The sequence below is a fragment of the Symphalangus syndactylus genome, chromosome 18, assembly GCF_028878055.3.
Source record: "Symphalangus syndactylus isolate Jambi chromosome 18, NHGRI_mSymSyn1-v2.1_pri, whole genome shotgun sequence".
In the NCBI taxonomy this organism is placed as follows: domain Eukaryota; kingdom Metazoa; phylum Chordata; class Mammalia; order Primates; family Hylobatidae; genus Symphalangus; species Symphalangus syndactylus.
In genome coordinates, this window is record NC_072440.2 from 48,964,316 (window position 1) to 48,985,639 (window position 21,324).

Genomic DNA, 21,324 nt, shown 5'->3' on the forward strand with positions numbered 1-21,324 from the left:
CTTTTTGCTCTGATTCATGTTTTCTGATACTTGAAAAGCATTGCTTGTTGTTCACCTGAAAATTTCTTCTTCAAAATTCAGATTTTCCTAAGTTCTCAAACACACCAAGAATTTTTTTCTTCTGTGTTCCTGTAGTGCCTATCCATTTAATCATGTATAATGTATATATATTATAATAATCTGTACAACTATTTCACCCCATTTATCTATTTGTTCATTTAAATATGTGTTAGGGCAGGGTGTGGTGGCTCACACCTGTAATCCTAGCACTTTGGGAGGCAGAGGCAGATGGATCACTTGAGGTCAGGAGTTTGAGACCAGCCTGGCCAACATGGCAAATCCCCATCTCTAATAAAAATACAAAAATTAGCCGGGCATGGTTGGCTGCACCTGTAATCCCAGCTACTCGAGAGACTGAGGCAGGAGACTCGCTTGAACCTGGGAGGCAGAGGTTGCAGTGAGCCAAGATTGCACCCCTGCACTCCAGCCTGGGTGACAGAGTGAGACTGTCTCAAAAAGAAAAAAAAATTATATATGTGTGTGTGTGTGGTAGACTCACAAAAAAACATGTGGTAGACTCTGTTCTAGGCACAGGAAATACAGCAGTTATCTTAATCAGGGTCTAAAATAGAAAGTATTTTGAATATTTACAACAGAGGGGGTTTAAAGTGGAGTATTGGTAATTCAGGTGATGGAGGAGACTAGAATCCAAACAGGGCCCATGGAAGCAGCCAGAAGTTAATAATAGGAAACCAGCAGCATTCCAACTGGAGAAGCTGAAAGAGGTGATGCTGCGAGAACCCAGGAACTGTGGTCGCCCTTCATAAACTGGAACCATGACTACCTGCCTGTGAAGGCTACTAGCCCTTGAAAGCCACCTGAAACCATGTGGGAGAAAGAGCTTCTATCGGAGAGGCCATCACAGGAGCAAACTGAGGGAGAAACACGCTGGCTGCTCCTTTCTCCTGTTCTTCAATCAATTAGTCCTTTCTATTGTTATTAGTTAATTTGGAAGCCTGCAATTAAAAAAGCCTGAGAAGTGTCATCTGTAGGTTTGTATCTCGCAGTGGCACAGAGCACAGCAGAGGAAGAGTGCAGAATGGATTTTAAGGCAAAAATGCCCAGGATTGGAACCGTGGTGAAAAATCAGAAACATTTTCTCGGCCTTCACAAAACAGTCTGAGCATTTCATTCTATCTCATTTCTGTATTCCTAACTCCTTTTGTGGCAATTGCACATGATAAGTGGCCAGTATACATCTTATTACCTTAATAGAGAAATGAAACAGGTAGAAAATAAATAATCATTTTGATCTCACGGTTCTTTCCACAACTCTGACAAACTGCTTCACAGGAAGACACTTTGAATGGCAGTTTTATCACATGATATCAAATAAGCAGAACATAGCTTTCACTTCCCTCGTGGGCATTTGAGTTCTCTATACATATTGAATTTTCTCTGGTGTTTTGCTTTAGGCCCCATAAATCTGATATCATTCCAAAGCTTCAAAGTCTTGAGGATTATCAGTGTCACTGTATTCCAGGTGATGTAAATTGTTGTGACAATTTCCAGGTTTCATTCTGTTGTATTTTGCAGGACAGAGCCTGTCCCAACAGCCCTTCTTGCAGATGTTGCATTCAACATTCTGTGAGAAGATCATTGGATTTCCCTTGTGCAATCTGGGCATGAGATGGGCATTGGAATTGATCGCAACCTTTTCTGGAGCAGACATTTCCAAGATTCTGTTGAACTTGTTGGCAAACTCTCTAAGTGTTATGAGTAGCATTTAGATTAGCAGCTGTTTCTCTTACTCCTATAAGGATTTTCTCCCCGGCCAATGTCTTTTTCTGAGCCATTCTAAATGCCGAAATTAGTTCAAAAAACATGGATGGGGAGATTGTATGAACACTGCATACAAAATGATTCAGTTCAGTAAACATTTTGGCATGTGGATTCTGTGCTTGGAACTGTGCTGAGCAGAGGGTGAGGGAGACAAAATCACAGAGCAGTTAAAAATGTGAGCTAGAATTAGATGGCTTTGATTCCACTGTTCACTGAATATGTAACCTAGGGCAAATTGCTGTCTTTTTGCATTGGTCTTCTAATACATAAAAAGGGGATAATAATGGTATACACCTAAAAGATCATTTTAAATATTAAATGAACTAAGGCATGTGGAATGGTGAGAACAATGCCTTGTACATAGTGTTGGTCATCATCATCATCATCCTTATTTAAAAGCACTGCAGAGTTTGCACACTGCTGAAGGGCAAGGATTGAGGCGCCTCCACCTTTGCATCCCCCCAGTGCCTAGCGCAGTACCTGGGCCACAGTAGCTATTCCCATTTTTAAAAATTATTCAGATGCAGTGAAATGCTTCAAATTGCTTATTATATCCTATTAGAACATGCCCTAATTTTCATCCCTGATTCATTCAGTCAGGAGAAATGAGCCTTTCGCCCAGCATCCTGGCCTTTAGGCTGACTCTCATTCTCTGTCCACCTTCAGTTTGCATTTCGAGATAATTGGAGTTCAAGAAGAGAGTGGAGACAACAAGGGAAGCCACCAGTGATGAGAAAGGCAAATACAAAGTAAACACAGTGCACTACAGTAAGATGACACAAATCCTGGCACCAAAAAGGAATAGAATGAATGGAAACTATACCCTTTCCAAAAGCTTGCGCACTTTAAAGGTTTCCACTCTCTTGAAGGCTTTCAGGTAGGTCTCATTACTTAGAACACCTGCCCCCTCCTTCCTCCAAGCATCCACATCCTAACTATCCTTTTTAGTCCAAGGATGTATTTCTCCTGGGGCCCACAGGAGTAATTTCAATACATGACATAACCTCCTTATAGACGTGAGTAGGTATTGCTTAGAGGCCTCCAAATTTGATCTTGTTTTCACTTAATTTATTTTTTCACTGGGTAACTAGCTCATTTATCAAGGTATATTGAGTGCCTTGTCTGTATCAGGCCCTGGGCTAAAGCACAAGACACAGGTGAATAACTCCAGTGCTTTGATCTCACAAAACACAAAGAGACATCATTGTATGAACAGTTACATTTGTGAGAAAACTTTAAGCAGAAGTATACATGAGTGCTGTGTGGGCAGAGAAGTAGGAATGACTAAATGTTTTTATTATAGACATTTTTTGGCTACATATCCAGTCTTCCTCAAATCCTAACTTTCTCATTCTCTTAACATTCAATTAGCTGGTCAATTCAGTTTGCTCATTCAATAATTATTTATTGAGTTCTTGCTGTATGCTGACCTTTGCAGAAATCTAAACTATAAATGATATTTCTTTCCATGTAGGACTTTATAAAATATTAGGGAGAGAAAATAAAAACTCACAATGCCTCTCTAAACAATAGAGGTTATAGTTTAAAAAGAATACACGGAGGGGGCGGACCTTAGCTTGGGCCTGCAGGTATTTACAGAAACCTGGTACCTGGAGGACAGAGGAAGAGGACCCTCTAAGCAAGGAAGATGACTCGGAAGCCTCCTGAGAGTGAATGGGCCCATGTTGTGTTGAGAAGACATATAGAAAAAAGGAAAATGATTCAATTCAGGGAGTTGAGAGGGAGAGGTGATAGGAGATAAGGTTGGATTGATGAGAGGGATCAAATCATGTAGGGCTGAAAAATCTTAGAAAAAAACTGTATAATTAATTAGAGTATCTCATGCATACTCTGTGCCCAGCACCCCATTCTACACCTTCCAGGAAAACAGAAGGCGAATAAATGAATTACAAGTTTTCTTTGACAAACTGAATACACTAGATAGTTCCATTGTGAAGAGAAGTTGCTGTCTTGTAGCCTGAACTTAATATTTAACTTCTTGTCTTTGCCACCTTTATTAAACGTCAGCCGCCGTCACTGCCTTTAAACCTTTTCACTTTGATTTCTCGGCTGTTGTGGGGTCTATTGGTGGTCACGTAGAAAATCACGCTGGTTGCTAGATTCCTAAGCTGTGCTCACACTGCTTGCCTTTTGTCTGCAACTCCTGAGATGGTGACACCTTGTCAACAGTGTCACAATCCAATATGGGCCAACCTTTTACCTTGTCACCTTCCAGACTGATGTTTTTGAAAATGTGTCAACAACACAGATGCTTGCAGGGCAGTTGTGGAGGTGAGGGTGTGGGTAGATGTGTGGTTATAGTCATGCTGAGGAAAAAGCTTATTTATACAGATAAATAAAATGAAACATCACAGAAAAATAAATATGTAATTTTTTTTGACTTGAATAACTAGACAATTTCAAAGGAATAAAAGCAGCAGAGCTTTGAAGACAACCAAGCAAGTTACTAAGCATTTAAACAAAAATTGAATATTTATACAAAGTAGCATGAAAAATAAGCATGGAATAGAGTCAGGGTTCCTATGGGGCTTCTAAGTAGAGGGCTGAGAAATGAATTTCTCTTGATACTCTTCTTGGTTTCAAAGGGTGCCCAGATTATCCCAGAGGCCTCCATGTGCTCCGTCTCTGTCCCTCTCACTGCTGTTTTTGACCTGGGCTTTCCTCCTCTGTTGCCTGTGTGACGAATAAAATTCAGGCTTCTACCCTCCCTCAGCTTCTCCCCTCACATCAGCAAAGGAAAATACATGGCTGCTCTTCTAGGGATTTCCAAGGGCTTCTCCAATCATGCCCTCAGAAAACTCCAAAAGTTTTATTCTCCAAGAAAACTTCAGCCTCTTGGGTTGGGGACCCCATCACAAGACTCTTTCTTTATTCACCTGCAGAAGAAAAAGTAGCCACACACGGACTGAAATATCCATTTTGGTGAGTCTCTTGAGGCTTTCATAAAGGAAGCTAAAACAGGAAGTTTGTGCCAGTGCAGATGAGGACAGGAGTCAGCAGAGACTGCAGGCCATACAGCTCTCCAGAAAAGGAGTCTCAGGGTTTAGCTTCTCCTTTTGACTCTCACTTTCTGTAGCCAACAAACATGTTAATTTCAACCAGGCCAGGCCAAGCTTTGCTGTGAGGAAGGCATCAGACAGCTGTATGTCCAAGGCAAAATAGGAAACATGAAGAACAATCAGGATCTCGGGTTGAGGTTCGACGTTTTTCCTTTTTTCTGTACAAAAGGCAGCCATTTTCCTGTATTCAATTTGTAAAACAGAGTTTAGATATATTATCTGTCCTCAGATTAGTTTGGTACCGTTGGTGTGGAAGGGCAGAAACCACATAAGAATGTGATGATGGCATGCAATAATACTACTTTGCCTACAGAGTTTTCAGATTACGTTTTTAAAGTTTATTCACTCCAACATACTTGCTGATAACATACTACTTATCTGGGGTGGTGGAGGACACCAGGAAAACAAAAATATACAGTTTCTTACCCATAGGAGCTTACAGGCTTGTGGAAGAAATGCTGGTGCTGTTACTCACAGCAGATGTCCCCCAGACCCAAGATACATTTGCATTAATAGCTATGAGATTGCAAGGAAGAAAGATTGTGCCTGGTGAGGGGCTTCAGACAGGAAGTTGGATTTCCTTTGAGATTTTAAGGAAGGAGAAGTAAAATCAACTCTTCTGACAGTGAGAATGGGTAGAATGATTCAAATAAAAGGGAAACGGAGTGAGGAAAGGCGTAGAATTAAGAGAGTCTATAGTTTGTAGATTTGGAATTAGTGGGAACTCTGGCTTGACTGAAAATAAAAGGTATATGAAGTGATTTTGTCACACATTTTAAAAAAGATGGAGAACAGTTTAGTTTCTTCATAAAGGGCTTACATACAAGGATGTGTAGTCTTTATAGCAGTGACAGCCACAGGATTTATTGCACAGGATGGTACCTTGACAAGGTCTTTAAGGCTCAGTGAGAGGTTTCCTTCCATGTACCTACCCTACAACATCATGCATCATACTGGATTGTAACTGCTTCTCATATATATACTCTTTTATAGACTAAAGATTCTTTTTAAGGCAAGAACTACTTTTTGAAAGATGAGCTTTTAGAGAATACTAGTTAGAGCTTCGTACATATCATGGACTAAAAAAGTCTTTTGAATAAATAACTGAGGAATATCAGAGCTGACAAATATTGTACCAGTCCAGGGAAGTCAGGGGTATCTTGGATAAATACTTCACAGTTCCTGGGGGCTGAGTGGATGGGGAAGGCAAGGAAATGGTTTTCAACCTTGTGACTTTGGATGGTGGTCCTTGGACAGAAATAAAATAGTAAGAAATTGTCACTGCTATTTTGATGGGAAAATGTGCTGGCACACTCTTCCAAACCCTCAAAATACAAGCTAAAATAGCATGCCCAATCTCTATAAATGGATGACATCAATTATAAAACTAAATCAATATGCTTATGAAATTTAATGTTTGCTTGCACATATATTTTTTAAACTTCCATATATTAAAAGGTAACCTGTGCATCTGTCAGATGTTTTCTGAGTGTCAATATGCAACTTAATATCTTGCCTCAGGTCCAATGAGAAACCAGACGATTTTACCCCCCAAAATTTAAGAAAACTCCCATAGAAAGGATGAAACAAAAGTGGTGGATCTGTTATTCATTAAATTGTTATAGTATGGGGCTCAATGGTAGCTCTGCCCTGTTACTCCGTACAAATCATCCTGGTGGTGTAGAAGTGGAGATATTATCAAAGAAGTGAAGAGACTGTGGTTGCCTTCAGTTCAGTGTCTGGACTCACTGTGTCACTTCCTTCAATACTACTAACTGAAATGTAAAATGCTATTTAATTACAAGGTTTTAAAAAGTTAAACGCTGAATATTTAACAGGTTAAACTTACAGAATTAAGCATAACATTAACAGAGAGAAATTGTTAGTGGTGGTAGGGCGTTATGTTCAGGAACGCAATTTTTTACAAAAAGAGCCCTAGAAATAGTGATAGCTATAAATCAGTGCTCCAGGAGAGCTACAAAATGTTTCAGGTATTTGGAGCAGAGAGAGATCTTTTATAGCTAGATGAAAAGTACAAGGATTCATGTACTCAGGAGTACATGAACTTGACCTTGAATTATGGGTAGATTTGCAACAGGCAGCAACTCGAAGAAAAAGAATCCAAATAATACACTACAGAAAACTATTCCACTCCTGAGCTGCTGTTATTAGAACTAGAAAATTGACTATGCTGTAAGCCTACAACTATTAAGAAATGTGTATCCCAGAAGTTAACCAGGAAACACATAAAGAATAGAAATGTTCCCAATTTCAGGGCTGCAAAAATTAAGTTGGATGTTGACAGAGAAAAATGTGTAATAAAATTCAGATTAGTTACAATTTATACTATGTTAGAAGAATGCAATTCCCTTGGAAGAAACTTTATTTTCCCATTGACTTATAGTTATAGATGTGATTAATTCCATCACTGATTTATTATTACTGGTAATGAATACTAGTACTATAGCTTAAAGTAGCTCTCTTTCTTGTACGTCAAGTAGTTAATGACCTGTAAATGAACTCAAGTATGTTAGGGAAGCTCATTATTTAAGGTAATTATTTAGCAAAGCAATGATCCTTTGGTTATGCAAATTACTGACATTAAATTATAAATTTGTAAGTATCTAGTTTTATGTTTCATTCTGGGCCCTCAAAGCGACCTTCCAATCCAGGTATTGCTTGCTCTAAAGTTAAAATGAAAATATATACTTCAAGAGTAAGAGAGAGTGTAGATGTTGCCAACATTATGAGATTCCTACATTTTCCTGCAGGTGATACAGCTGGAAATGATGCCCAGGATGATAGTGATGATGGTGATCAGAACAGTGATGGCCTTGGCTTGACATGTACCCACCACAGGTATTTATTTAGATGTATGAATCTAGTATATACCAATAGAAGACATATCTAAGATTTTCAGCTTTAATGCCACTTTATTTGAAGACTGTTTTTCTCAGATAGACATTTGTAATATTGTGTATGTGTACACCCACTTAAGTCCCAAACATTTAGTTGCTACTGGAAATAATCTGTGCATGGTGGCATGGAGGAAGGGTAGCCGGGGGGGAAAAAGCAGGCAAATCAATAAACCTTTTCAACACTGTGTGCTAAGTGAAATAGATGAACTATGGCCAGATACTTGGAAAAGATCCAGAAGGACCATTTGGTCTAGACTGGGAATAAGTTGAGAGTCAAAAGAAGTATAAATTGGAAATGGTGACTGGGGCAGAAAGAAAAAGCAAGTGAGAGGTGGGAGGCAATGGGCTGTTCTTGGAACTGCCAAGAATTCAGTGGGGTTGCAATGCTGAGTATAAGGTGGTGGTGGAAAATGAGGCTGGAGAGGGATGAGAGGGAAGCAGGGGCTTGACCATGAAGGGTCATGTGTGAAAGGTTTGGTAAGAAATTTTTACTGAGTGAGAAATTGGGAGATATTGAAGGGATTTTAAGCAAAGGAATTATAAAATTGGATTTTCATTTCAGTAAGATCACTTTAGCTTCAGCATTAAGAGAGGGCGAAGGGTCAGGAAGGAGGTAGAGCCAGTCATAGCCTATTTAGCAGGGGGCAAAGTACAGGAGAAAGGTCCTCTGTGTGTTAAGCTAACATTTTTGTTGCTGCATCTGGGCAATATGGGACTGGATGTCTATTTACTAACATACAGAGGCATTCAGTATTTTACCAATCATAAGTGTACTATGTGCTAGCTGAATTTGTTGCCAGTAAAGGGTACTGGATTCAGTCAAGGAAAGCTGCCTGAAGGATATTGCTATAACCTACATGAATGTTAGCAAAAGAAGTCACAGGAGAGAACGAGATTGTCGAACACAAGACACTCAACAAGAAAAATTAACAAGGCTTAGCTATTTATTGGAGGATGGGACTGGGTGAAAGGGAGGGGGATAGGGGATAATTTATCTTCTCACTTGGCCAAACCGGTGGAAGGTGTGGCCATTCTTTGGTTCAATGATAACAGTGCAAGAAGAGGAGTAGAATGGTGGGGGGTGGGGACATTGGTTAGAGTTTGTTTGAGGTGTCCTGGGAACATTGAGGAAGAGATGTTTGTTTGGAGGTATTTGATCATGTAATTTTGAAGCTCAAGGGAAAGATACAAACGAGCTGCAGATTTAAATGTCATCAGACTCATCAGACTACGGGTCGGATTTGGAGCCATTCACAGTGGGTTGTGTCTTTCAAGTTGAGTGTAAAGAATAGGATGCCACCATTCTGGGTGGTGAGTCCTAAGTGTTCCCCAGGCTAAAACGCATCTCTCTCTCTCTCTCACACAGACACACACACACACACACACACACACACACGGATAGATCTTGGAAATAATAAAGCACATTAAAACAGACATGAGATTTACTGCACTACTGCAACCATTCTCTTACAGATCTCAGTATTTAGTAAGCCTGGTTTTACAGGTGTAGGGGAGATTTGTTCTCAAACATGTCTCCATGTGATTCAGAATACTCCTCTCTTCTTTCCCTTCACATGGCTGAATATGTGCTCACAGACTTCTTAGTGTAGAGCCAGCATAGCCAAGTCATTTGTCTTCAGTCAGTCCTTCTTAGAATACTAAATGCTATGGGAGAATCTTAATCGATCTCCAATAAAAAATTAAGAAGGAAATTATTCTCAATTTATATTATAAATTGGATCTCTTGTTTCCTACAGCTTTTTCCTATTCTTAGTTTCTTATATCCATCCTTTTTCTCAGTTCTTCTCTAAGCCTTCATTCCTGTCAGAATTACTACAAGAGATATATAATATTTCTTCTTGCTTTCTGTCTCCCTCTCAGAAATCCTTTCTGCATACAGATGCCAACATGCTTCTAAACCCCCCCTTTCATGTCACTCACCCAAGGGCTGACAATGATTTTTCCATTGCCAATTACATCCAGTGCAGACTTCTTTCCTTCCAAGCTCTCCAGAATAAAATCCCACCCAGCCTATACAATGGTATTTCAGGTTTCCCTGATACAGCTTTTGAAGGCAGTCAGCACTCTCTCTTCATTGACTCTTCTCACTAGTCTCCTATAATTCTTACCTTTGCTATGAGTTTCGCCATGATGGGATCTCAGCAGTAACAAACCTGGTTTATTAGAAAGCTCAGGGATGAGACTCAGAATCCCTGACGCTAGCTTTGGAGCGTAGTGACCTCTTTGGAAAGTGATTAGCTTCTCATCCGTGATACCAGGATACCTACTAAGGACATTCTACATTGTCTTATTTTTGAAGAGAAAATAAGACAATCTATGTGAAAGTGTTTTCTAAATTATAAAGTGCTATATAAAGTAAAAACTGTTTAATCAAAACTTTTAACTATCTGAAAATGAAGAATACACGATTTTTTAAACTATATATATGTTGGATATCTTTGAAAAGATCAGTCTTATTAGATCCATATTACAAGTCACCGTTATTTGAAATAATTAAAAAGAGCGACCCAGAAGTTGGGAACAGAAAGAGAGGCCAAATAAATTCAGACACTTTAAGTAATTCTTAACATTGGCTTTCCAATAAAGCAGCCTGTATGGTTTTTAAAAGCACAGGTGATTTTATCAGGCTAGCTAGTGGTCATTAAAAGTGGGGGGACTAGGAAAGGTAAATTAAGTTAACTGGAGAGTTAGAACTGTGCTCTGGCCAGCTTCCATGAGGAGGACAGATAAGTGTCACAGGAGTAACAAACATCATTAAAAATTTAAAAAATCAACAAAAAATTAAGTGCTAATATATGTATTATCAACAACAAAGTATATGTCTTGATTCCAATCACTCTAGAAATACTTGTTAAGAGCCTAGGATGCATCTTGACAGTCAGTACAAGGGCCAAGAGAATATTAGATTTTGTTTTAGAGTTGTGAAGTGTCTGGTGAATAAGTAAATGAAAATTAATAATATTAACAACATTACTCATTAGTACTAATTTAAAGATTCAAGATATTAAGGGTGCAGTTTTCATTTCAGTGAATGCAATGGTTTGTTCTTTCCCCCAAGTTTTGCTTGCATTTGTCTTTTCCATTCTGCGTTGTTCATCTTGTACTATTCTAGAATTATTTCCAAATGTGTTTGCTTTCTTTTCACAAAAAAATTGAAGGTTCCTTAAGGGCAAGACAAAATCTAATGTTCTCTACTCCTTATACTTACTGTCAAAAATGCATACTAGACTCCCAACAAGTATTTCTAGAGTAACTGAAATCAAGTCTAACAAAAGAAGTTTGCTATCTAAAACTTCTCAGTTATGAATATATCATGAATAAAAAATTATTTTACTTATTGTAAGAATATACAGTAAGCTCATAATTTTTTACTATTAATGGGTTTACTATTTATTTATGGACTAAGATCTTATTCAGTTAATAAGATGTATTTTATTGGTGCTTTAAAAATCATTTTCTGATTACTTATCAGGTCAAAAATGCTTAGACAATTCAGGACATTTCATTTGAAATACTCCTTTAGATATTATGGCCAGATGTTACAAACTGACACACGTACAAACATACAAGAATCTTTTGTTTCAATGCTATACTTCTTGACAGAATTTGAAATTAAAACGGCACTCATACAATCAATTTAAATCTGTTGAAAGTACATGGGGGAATACTGAAAAGACTTTCTTTTTTTCCCTCACTTTAAAAACAAAAAAGGCAACATCATTTTTAGAGTTTCTTGAGACCTTCAAATACATAGTCCCTAGAAGCAAGATTCATCAAGAGGAGAATCTAAAGCCTAACTGAGTTTTCAAAATACTGCCCACATATACCGTACTTGTTGAACAAATTCAGATTTATTGAAAGTAAACATTTACATTGGCTACAATGTTGGAACTATTACAAAGCTGGATAAAAGAGGCTTGAGTAGCAATAGAAAGCAGGAGCAATAAAAAGTGAATAGAGAAAATATTTGGCCTTACTCATCTCTTGGCAGTATTTACATTATGTACATATTGTTAAATATTTATAATAATTCTAAGGCACCAAAGGCTAAATAGCAGGTTGCAATACTATTCTGTGCACAAAAATCAAGAAATGTATTGTAAAGAGGCTGTATAGTTAAAGAAACATAGGCATATCTTAATGTTTACATAAAGGAGTGGCTGCATTTTTAAAAATCTCAAATGATACATTAAATATTGGGCAGATCAAAGATATTATTTTTAGAACATCAAATTATATTGACTATGTAAATAAGCACTATTTTTTACTGACTTGCTGGTAAATGTGAAATGTAATCTATTCGTCAACACAGCTTTTTTCACACTCATGGATATGTTTTGTCTAAAAACTACTTGAAATTCTTCTGACCTACAAAAACTTATCCTAATATTCCATAATGTATACAAAATTCCCAAGAAGAATTTACTGGGTAATAATATACATCAAATCTATATATAATCACACAAAAATTTAGCAGGCATTAAATGCCAAAATGCTTGAATATTCAGTCTGCCATTCCAGTGTAGCAGTTGGGTGGTTTCATCCAGTTGGGTGGCTTTAGGTAATGGACATAAAATTGGCCCATGTAGAAAATCGATCTCAAAATAGACTAATTAATTTCAAATTTTGCAACCTAAATTGTTTCAAATAACTCATTGGGTGTTAATCCTGACATTGTTACCAGTGACTGAAATATCCATGTTACCACATTGTCCAGAAGTAACTGACAACATCTGTGTCCAGTATGGTCTTCCTGTTGAATTATTTCATGACTTCTATTTGCAAAATTTTATTTGTTCCTGACATTGAGAACCCAATTTACCTTACCAACAGTTTATCATTTGTCTTGAGGTAGTGTTATAATAAAGAATACAGCAAGACAATAGAACATCATAATGTTTGCAAAATGTGCTTCAAATGCCACCATGAAATCCATATTTATTTAGATGGTAGATGACCCAATGCTGAGTGGCCCCTTCATGACATATTAAATTACCATCTGATGAAGTTATCCAGACTCTTTAATGAGGATGATGAGTTTTTCGTTAAAACTTTCTGAAACCCCATGCTCTAAGGCAAGTTATGGTTTAAAAAATATTTTTATTATACAAAGTACTGCTAAAATTCTTTCAGTTATTTAAAGATTCATAGACTTACATACTATAGATTTTCTTTCTTTTAGCAAAGGGGAGAAAAATGAAGGAATTTCTTCTCTAAACTGAAATATTCAAAGAAAAACATTCAGAGCATTAACAATAGCTTGGGTTGGTTTTTTACATAGTACTTAACAGTAACTTTTACAATGTGGCACTTTTAAAATTAAACTTTAAATAAAAAAAAAAAAAAACAGCTTTAAACCCAACGTATGACTGAGATTTACTGAGCAACAAGTATAAAATTTATTCCAACATAGTGCACTCAAAGACACCAAAAGTGTCTTACTATAATGCATTTTATAGCACTAGATTATTTGTATATTATTACTTTTTTCTGTTCTCAAATGTTCGTTTTCTTCTCCTTTTAATACAGTGAAAGAGAACAGATTATTCATAGTAAAATGTTTATAAAATCAGCAATGCAGGAAAAAGTAGAACTAATAAATTAATAATTTTCTTCCCCTACTTCAAGGATGAAAATAAATGACTGCCTTTGCTCGATGGGTTACTATCTAAGTAGCAATGGCTACACAATTAATAAAACCATTACAAAGCATTGGTGAACAGATTTCAAATAATTATAAAAACACAATACAATATCAAATGTTTGGAATCATCAAATAAGTGAATAGATAATATTTTAATGAATGACTGAATTAAAGCATGATAACAGTGTTCAAATCTCCAAATTGTATGGACCTGCTTGGATTTTGGAAGCACATTTATATGTTAATGGTAGTAATTGAAATTAGATTCTTTAGAAATACAGAAAATCATCTTTATCAGTTATTATAGTATCCCGATTTCAAAAAGTTCAATTAAAAAATAAGATTGATTCTCCTTAGAATATTTGCTTACAAAGGTTCTGACGCAATTGTTTGAAACAAAATCTGTCATTCTACATCATGATACAACTCAATTAACTGTCATAAGAAGACATCTTACTTTATTATCATAAAAGATGCCTAGCATTAAACTATCAACTACTTAATTTCCTCAGATAGGTGAACCTACTCTTAAGTCACCAGAAACAGTTTTTTTATGCCAACTTTCCTTAAACAGTCTTTCTTGAGTCCTACCAGTTACTGTTCCAGTTCAGACTCCAATACTATATTCTTTACAGATCACTCCAATATTAAGTAAAGCCATAATGGATTAGGTCGGTGGCTTTTAAATTATGCTGGAGGCACTCTACAGAGTTTATTGGAGGTGCCTCAGTGGTCCTAGTTGTCAAACAGATGGAGTTCCAAGATCCCGTCTCCCAAATCTTGGTATTAGATCTTCATGTTTGTCATGTATAGACTGTCTAATGTATAGATTAATTTCAAAAAAATAATTATGTTGCTTAAAAATGTTTTAAAAACACAGTTAAAGTGATTTGGGAGACTGCGATGTCTTGGCAAAAAAATAGCAAGGTCCTCATGTCCCACACTAATCTCCAAATAAGTGGTCATAAAACACTGGATAGGATATTATATCTTTGCCCTAGCCCAGAGTTCAGAGCCACAAGTCAAAACAGATCAATGCTTTAAGTAGATACTATCAAAATGATTAATATCCCAACCACTTCAAGCCTGTTTTTTCTTGCAGAAATAAGTGGCATATCAATTATTTGCAATATAACAAAACAAATGATTAGAAAATACTTCCTAAACTGCAACCCTTAACAACATGTATGACCTTTTTCTCACCTTTTATGCCAGACAAAGGAAATAAACACAGCAGTTAATCACATTATACTTGCAAATGACTATACATTTTTATTTTTTTTTTACATAAATTAAAATCAGATAGAGCTTTGATTCAGGGTTTGAATAGAGTGGCAGACTCACTAATTAAACTGCTTTCATGAATGGCCTTGTTCCAAAGACAACATGTGGGAAAATAAACACTGTCAATTAAAACTTGATGAATAAGAACTCTAGGACTCAAAGAATAAGAAGTAATTTTGATGAAATATGACTCTTGAAAAGGAAATGCTGAGAGCTGGTGTTACTGTTCTCTATAAACTTATTTGTGGTCTTTTAATATAAAAGAAGCATCAAAGTTTGTGTTCTTTCTCAATATGAAAAAAATAAGCAGAGGTATTAGATGAACAAATATAAAAATGCTGGTGTGGCATAAATAAAATTGTATAATGTTTTCTTGTAGTAAATAAAAAATATATATGGTTCCTTTAAATTCCGAGGTCTTTCTTTTAAATACATAATCATTTGAATATAGATTCGGTCTACCAGGCCATGTATGTTCCCCAAATTGTGACTTTTAGATAACATTTTAAAAGAGCTGAATTTCTTCAGACAAACAGAAAAATTGTCTGCAAATATTTTCAGTGAATGAATGGTGGTAAATCTGGCTCGCATCTTGATTTATGTCCAAATTTATTGCTTACTAAATATTATTATCTTCCTTCCATTAAATGAGGATAGAATTGTGAAGCTAAGCCATCTTTCTGGTCAAAACATACGTATGAATATACACAAATATATTCACAACCACACATTTTGATGCATGAATGTATAGATGTGTGTATTACATACTTTCCGGCAAAGCACTGCTTCTAAGACCTACTTGTTTTTTTATGAAGAAAAATAGAAGAATAGGGAACATCCCTTCCAAAACATTAGAATGCCCATACTACTAATGATATAGCACATCAGAATGTGCAAACAGTATACTTATTGCAAAGTATCTGATAGATTTAGATGCCATTATAAAATGTTCTCAATTCTATTTTGGTAACCTAAAATGTCGGTATATAATACCAAATATCGAGTTAAAGAGTTTAGTATAAAAATATCAGCACAAAACAGTTTTTTCAATCTGTTTATTGTGTGAGCAACCCAAACTTCAGTTTAAGTGCTGTTGAAATTTTATTACTAGATTCCATAACCCTACAATTGATAAATCTTATACCATTTTAGGTATTTAATGAGATACTTAGAAATACTAAGAAAAAAAATCAGTATTCAAAGGGTTAATTTTGTTTATAATAACAATAAATAATTTTATAATCTTCTTCAGTTCAAAATCCAGCTTTGAACCCGAGGAAGGCTTTCAAATCATGTTAATTAAATGGTGGTCCTTTAACCAGTAGCAGTTTGATTACCAATTACTCGGAGGATCTCTTTGTGAATGCCTCCTTCTTGTGTATTAATATTTGCATCTCCCACTTGGCCATCTTCATAGCTGAAATACAAAATATAAAAAGATAAAAACATTTTAAAAGATGGCAGCATTTAAAACAGCTTAGAAATGCTATTTGATACCTAAAATATAGCCCAAGAGAATCAAAAGCAAGTTATGTGGTTGTTTTTCAGGTGTATTTAACAATGTGTTCCCATTGCAAAACACAGAACAGCCCATTCTATGTCATGCCTAAATTTTCCCCTTTCTTCAATTTTTTTTTTCATCCCCGCATAAAAGACTGTCTGAGCTGCAAGAAGCTTCTCAGTGTCTTTGGCCTTGCAGGCATTTCCCATAGCAGCTGCTATGAAGTCTACTATAAAAAAATATAACAGCTTCAACTTTATGTTGCTAAGATTCCAGACTTCTTAACTCTATTCCTACTTCGATCATTTCTTTATTTTCTGACTGATGACACTTCACTTTCTACCACTGCTTCTTTGCCATGCCTGCCTTCTAATAATTATTCAGCCATAATCAGTGCTGCCCTTTTTCTTATCACTGGTTGCACTATTTAATCTGACTGTAACATATTCTTATTTATGCTGGCACTTCACAAAAGAATGCAAGCCTGCTAAGTTTACTTTAGGAGTAGAAGGGAAAATATAATATTAAAGAACAGCAATTACTAAGTTCTTTAAAAAGAAATAATTACATTGTAGATGGTAATTCATTTTTCTTAAATAAAGTTACTTGGGCAATAAGAATTTCCTAAGAATGAATTTTCAAGCTTTCATGATCATATTCAGAGGGGAACAAGTGACAAATTAATTTTACTTCATAAAAATGGCTTCAAGACAGAAGCTTTAGAAAAGTGGTAATTACTTGAAAACAGATAACCAAGGATATAAGCACAGCGTCTCAAAGATTAATACTAGCCACTATCTTTTCCTGAAATAGCAAAATACAGGAAAATGAAAAGATGACATACAGCAGAGAGAACTTGGCTCCTTATGTAATCCACTGCTTAACCATCAACTGATAACTGCATTTGTACCAAGTCTAAATTCTTAACTAAATGACCCAAGGTTGTCTATTTGGCTAATTCTTATCACTGTTTTAGATATACTTAGCAAGTTTCAACTTACATATACATGGAAATGACACCTCACGGTGAAACATTACCCTAAGAAAAAGAATGGGATATGTGGTACACAGCCCAATTACAGATATTTTCTCAGGACAGTAAGCGCTCTGTTACTGAGATTAATTCTCCATCACTTTTATTGCATCCTCTTCCTTGGCCTCTCATTTCAATGATGATTTTATATATGAATCACACCTCAGTTTTCTCTCTTCTCATGATATGCAAAATCAATGATTTCAGCCCCTTTCAAGTTTTAACTATCACCTACATGCTAATTCCTAAAGCTCTACCTCCGATTCTTAAATTTTTCTCTCTATATAACTTTCCTACAGATAACACAAATCCAGTATATTCAAAGCCCTTATTTTTTGACCCTAGGACTGCTACTTTTTACGCTATCCATATCTCAATTTGATGTACCGTCATCCAGCAACACAAAATCTTTAGTCATTCTTGGCTGTTCTTTGTGCCTAAACCCAATTAATCACCAAGCTGTCTTGCTTCCATTTTCTTAAATCTTCTCTCTACCTTTGTTTAGGCCTCCATTGTCATTCATCTAAATGAGTGGTTTTCAAGTTGCAGATTGTGTATAACTAGTGGGTTTTTAAATTAATTTAGGTTGTCTAGAACAGCATTTTAAGTGACTAAGATAGAATCGAATTGAATCGAATCAAATAGAGAACATTGACTTTACTACAGATAGAAGGAATTATTTTTTTCTAAGTCACAATGTCAAACACATTTCTTTTTGTGGTAAGAAAAACTGACCTAGAATGTTGTTATAACATTATAACTGATCTCTCTGTCTCTACACTTATCCCCATCATCTGTCCTACAAGATCTACTCTCCACCCTGCAAAAGTGATAGAAAAATGGCCTTTATCTCACTTACAGAACAAAATCCCAGTTATTGGCAATACGAGTTCCTTCGTCATTCAAATACAGACTTCCTCTCCAGTCTTGCCCCATCACTCCCCCATCACTCTTTTCAGTCAGATAGAAGGGTTTGTCTACCCAAATATTATATGTACCCTGACACTTAAAAAGCATTAGAAGTTAGTGGAGAAGATATGAGACTCAAATTCTTTGAATAAACTATAATAATTTAAGACTGAAAGAGCACAGAGGAAGAGAGAGCAGAGAGCAAAAGTGGGAGTGAAGGCAAGAGTGAGAACTACAGAGAGAGAGAGAGAAAGAGAGAGACAGTATGCTTAAAAGTATTAAATAAAATGCATATTTTTCTACTGTCTAGGAAACCCACAGGAAGCACAACAGTTGTGTGTTGAAGGACAAAGTTGACCAAAGGCATTCAGGCGTTTTAAATTTGATGCATATATAATAATCCAGAGAAATCAAACATCCATTTAATTTGGGCAACTGGCAAGGCTTAGATACATAAGTTGCTAGTGGCATTAGAGTAGTTATTACAATAGGGTATACAGAACATGTCACAGCTATTTATGATTTAAGAGTAAAGTTCTTTTATGTCTGGAAAGCAACAGAATTTAAAAGAAATAGAACATGAATGATACCACTAGGGAGATGATACATTTGACTGGGTTTTGGTAGAATGAAAAATGAAAACGTCTAAAAGGAGACAAGACTTATTCATATTCTCAGGAGTGTAAAAAGATTACTAAAATTTTAACGAAAAATTAACCAATTTGCTTTAAAATAATAGAAACTAGGATATTAGATGAAACTTAGCTGCCTGGAAATTTCTTAGGTATGTCAGGACATTTCATAAATAAAAACTTTTGAAATTATTGACAATTTGGTGGGAGGATCACTTGAGTCCAGGAGTTTGAGATCCACCTGAGTAACACAGCCAAGACCTCATCTCTACAAATTAGAAAAAGGACAAGGCAGCCTGAGCTGTCCAAACATAGGGTGAGCAGAATTCAGAGAAAAGACAGAATCATTTCAGACTGGGAGGTCAGGGAAGGTGCCAAGGAAAAGAGCATGTTTGAATGAGCCTTGAAAAATAGGCTAATGGTCTAGCTGGTAAGAAGGCCAAGGCATTTGGATTGACTGAGCAAAGGCACAATAGTGGGAAATGCAACTCCAAGTTGTTTTTAAGAAACAGCTTGGACAAGAATTTCACTTAATCAGTGGTTTGTGCATGTAACTGAAGTAAGGTAGAAGCGACTCTGTATGTTGGAGAATGCCATGCTTCTATTTAACTATCAGCCTGTCTGGGCAGTGACTAATCAAAACACTGCTTTAGGGAAATGAATATTGTACAAATAGTATGATCTTAGAATTTTAGATGCATAGGAATGTAGGCTGTACACCAAAAGATTAATCCTAGTTAACTCTAAATGGGGATAATATGGAAAATTTTCTCCTTTTTTTGGCTTATCTTCAATTTCTGAATACTAAAGAGGTATATCACTAGTGTAATAATGGGAATGTTTAATGAGTCTTGCATTGCACAAAGGAGGCTAAGAGTGATGAAGAAAGTAGAAGCAGGGAGAACTAATAACCTTTTGATATACTCTAGGGGAGAGAATAATATATCCATGGGAATAAAGGCATTGGGACAAAATTGTGAAGAGATAAACTTGGGAACTGATGACTACAGTGAGCAAGGAAAAAGAAATGGAAAACTTCAGCTCAAGTTTCGAGTCTCTTTGATGTATAAAATTACTGCACAGATTGGAGAAGGTGAGATGTTGGCCGGGGAATTTAAATAATGGGTTCCTATTTGTATATTGATTTTGAGGTATTAGCCCTTTTTGACGGCAAATACTCATCAAACAGTTATAACGTGAGCATTTTATTCACTCCTACATTCACATCTCCAGCCCTTTTGAAAACAGCTTCCTAATTTCTACATATGGGTCTTAATGTCCTAGTACACATGCGTTTCAAGGTTAGTCATGTAATCAAGCTTTACTCAGTTTCTAGAAACTAGGAATTGGCTTGGATCTGTTCATAACATCTGAACTATTACATTTTGCCTGGAGCACTTATATTTAATTAAGTTTCTTCATTTTGGAATTTTCCAACAAAAATTTTTTGAACTTCTAATTCTCTTTTTCTTTTTTTTAATTGATATCTTCCTTTAAATTTTTACTTCCATTTTTTTTCCGATATACCAGCCTGTTCCCTAAAATTTCCCTCCAATTTTTCTCTCATTCTGTGCTGCTTACTTGCTGGAAAACATGTGATTAGCATACTATGTGACTGTTTTATCAACTCAACTGTGGGAATCAGATTAGCATGGGAGTTATTTTAATTTTTAATATTGTTACCTGATAATAGATTTTTAAAAAAGGTAACCATGTTAACTCATATCCTAGTCCTTAGGCAAAGCTCCTAACATCCAGGATCACATAATGTATCAAAAAATTAAAATAAAAAGAACAGAAATTAAGTTTTTGTCTTATCTTCATTCTCATCGATTTATTCTTCTTCTAGGTGTTACCACGCATTAGGGAGGCTCACTACTAGTAGAACTCTGTGATCATTTTATACAGAAAGGAACTGATGGTTGTAATTAGAATGTACATTAATGAAACAGATTCCCCTTTTGATGTGTTTTGAATTTATCAATTTTCCTTAATGAGTCTCTTCTCTCCTGAGGGTGCAGAAAGGATGAAATCTCATTTGTGTTCATAAAGCAATGAAAATTATCTTAATATGATAATATGAAATTTTTCCTTGTATTATTTAGGAAGTATCTGAGTGTACTTCTCTTTTCTTCACATGATTTATCCTCAATTTTTGCTTATGAAATACAGAAATTCTTTTCTCCAGTAAACACCCCCTGCAACATGTATATCCCTACAGATAGGCTTTATGTATAATTTATCTAAAAGTTCAAAAGAAATAATACTAAAAATGGTACTGCCTATTTAAATATCTAAGGCTGTTTATTTGGCTCAATTAATTTGAATTTTAGCAAGATGCAGAAGGAGCAGATGAACTAATTAGATGACAGGCTAAGGAAAGTACTCGGGAGTTACTTTTCAGCCAAAATCCCAAGATTTCTCAGTGAAATAACTTGGTGACTGAAGGCTTCTTTTTGG

The 21,324-nt window shown here is 35.9% G+C and overlaps 1 protein-coding gene and 1 long non-coding RNA gene across 3 annotated transcripts in view; one reads left to right on the top strand and one right to left on the bottom strand.

Annotated features, from left to right (window-relative positions):
• The window catches only part of LOC134733455 (uncharacterized), a 50,232-nt gene that overhangs the window by 18,553 nt on the left and 10,355 nt on the right, over positions 1-21,324 (top strand). The window contains exons 1-3 of one of the 2 annotated variants that reach the window (XR_010116913.1): positions 4,964-5,059; positions 7,694-7,781; positions 19,794-19,957. This is a non-coding gene — a long non-coding RNA (uncharacterized lncRNA). Of the gene's footprint in view, positions 1-4,963; positions 5,060-7,693; positions 7,782-19,793; positions 19,958-21,324 lie in introns of those variants that run through there. The other variant, XR_010116914.1, reaches the window with a different exon arrangement.
• Positions 11,694-21,324, bottom strand: part of PARP8 (poly(ADP-ribose) polymerase family member 8) — a 190,625-nt gene continuing 180,994 nt past the window's right edge. The window contains 1 exon segment of the mRNA XM_055254311.2: positions 11,694-16,206. Within this exon segment, the coding sequence (XP_055110286.2) occupies positions 16,104-16,206 (103 nt within the window). The 3' untranslated portion in view covers positions 11,694-16,103.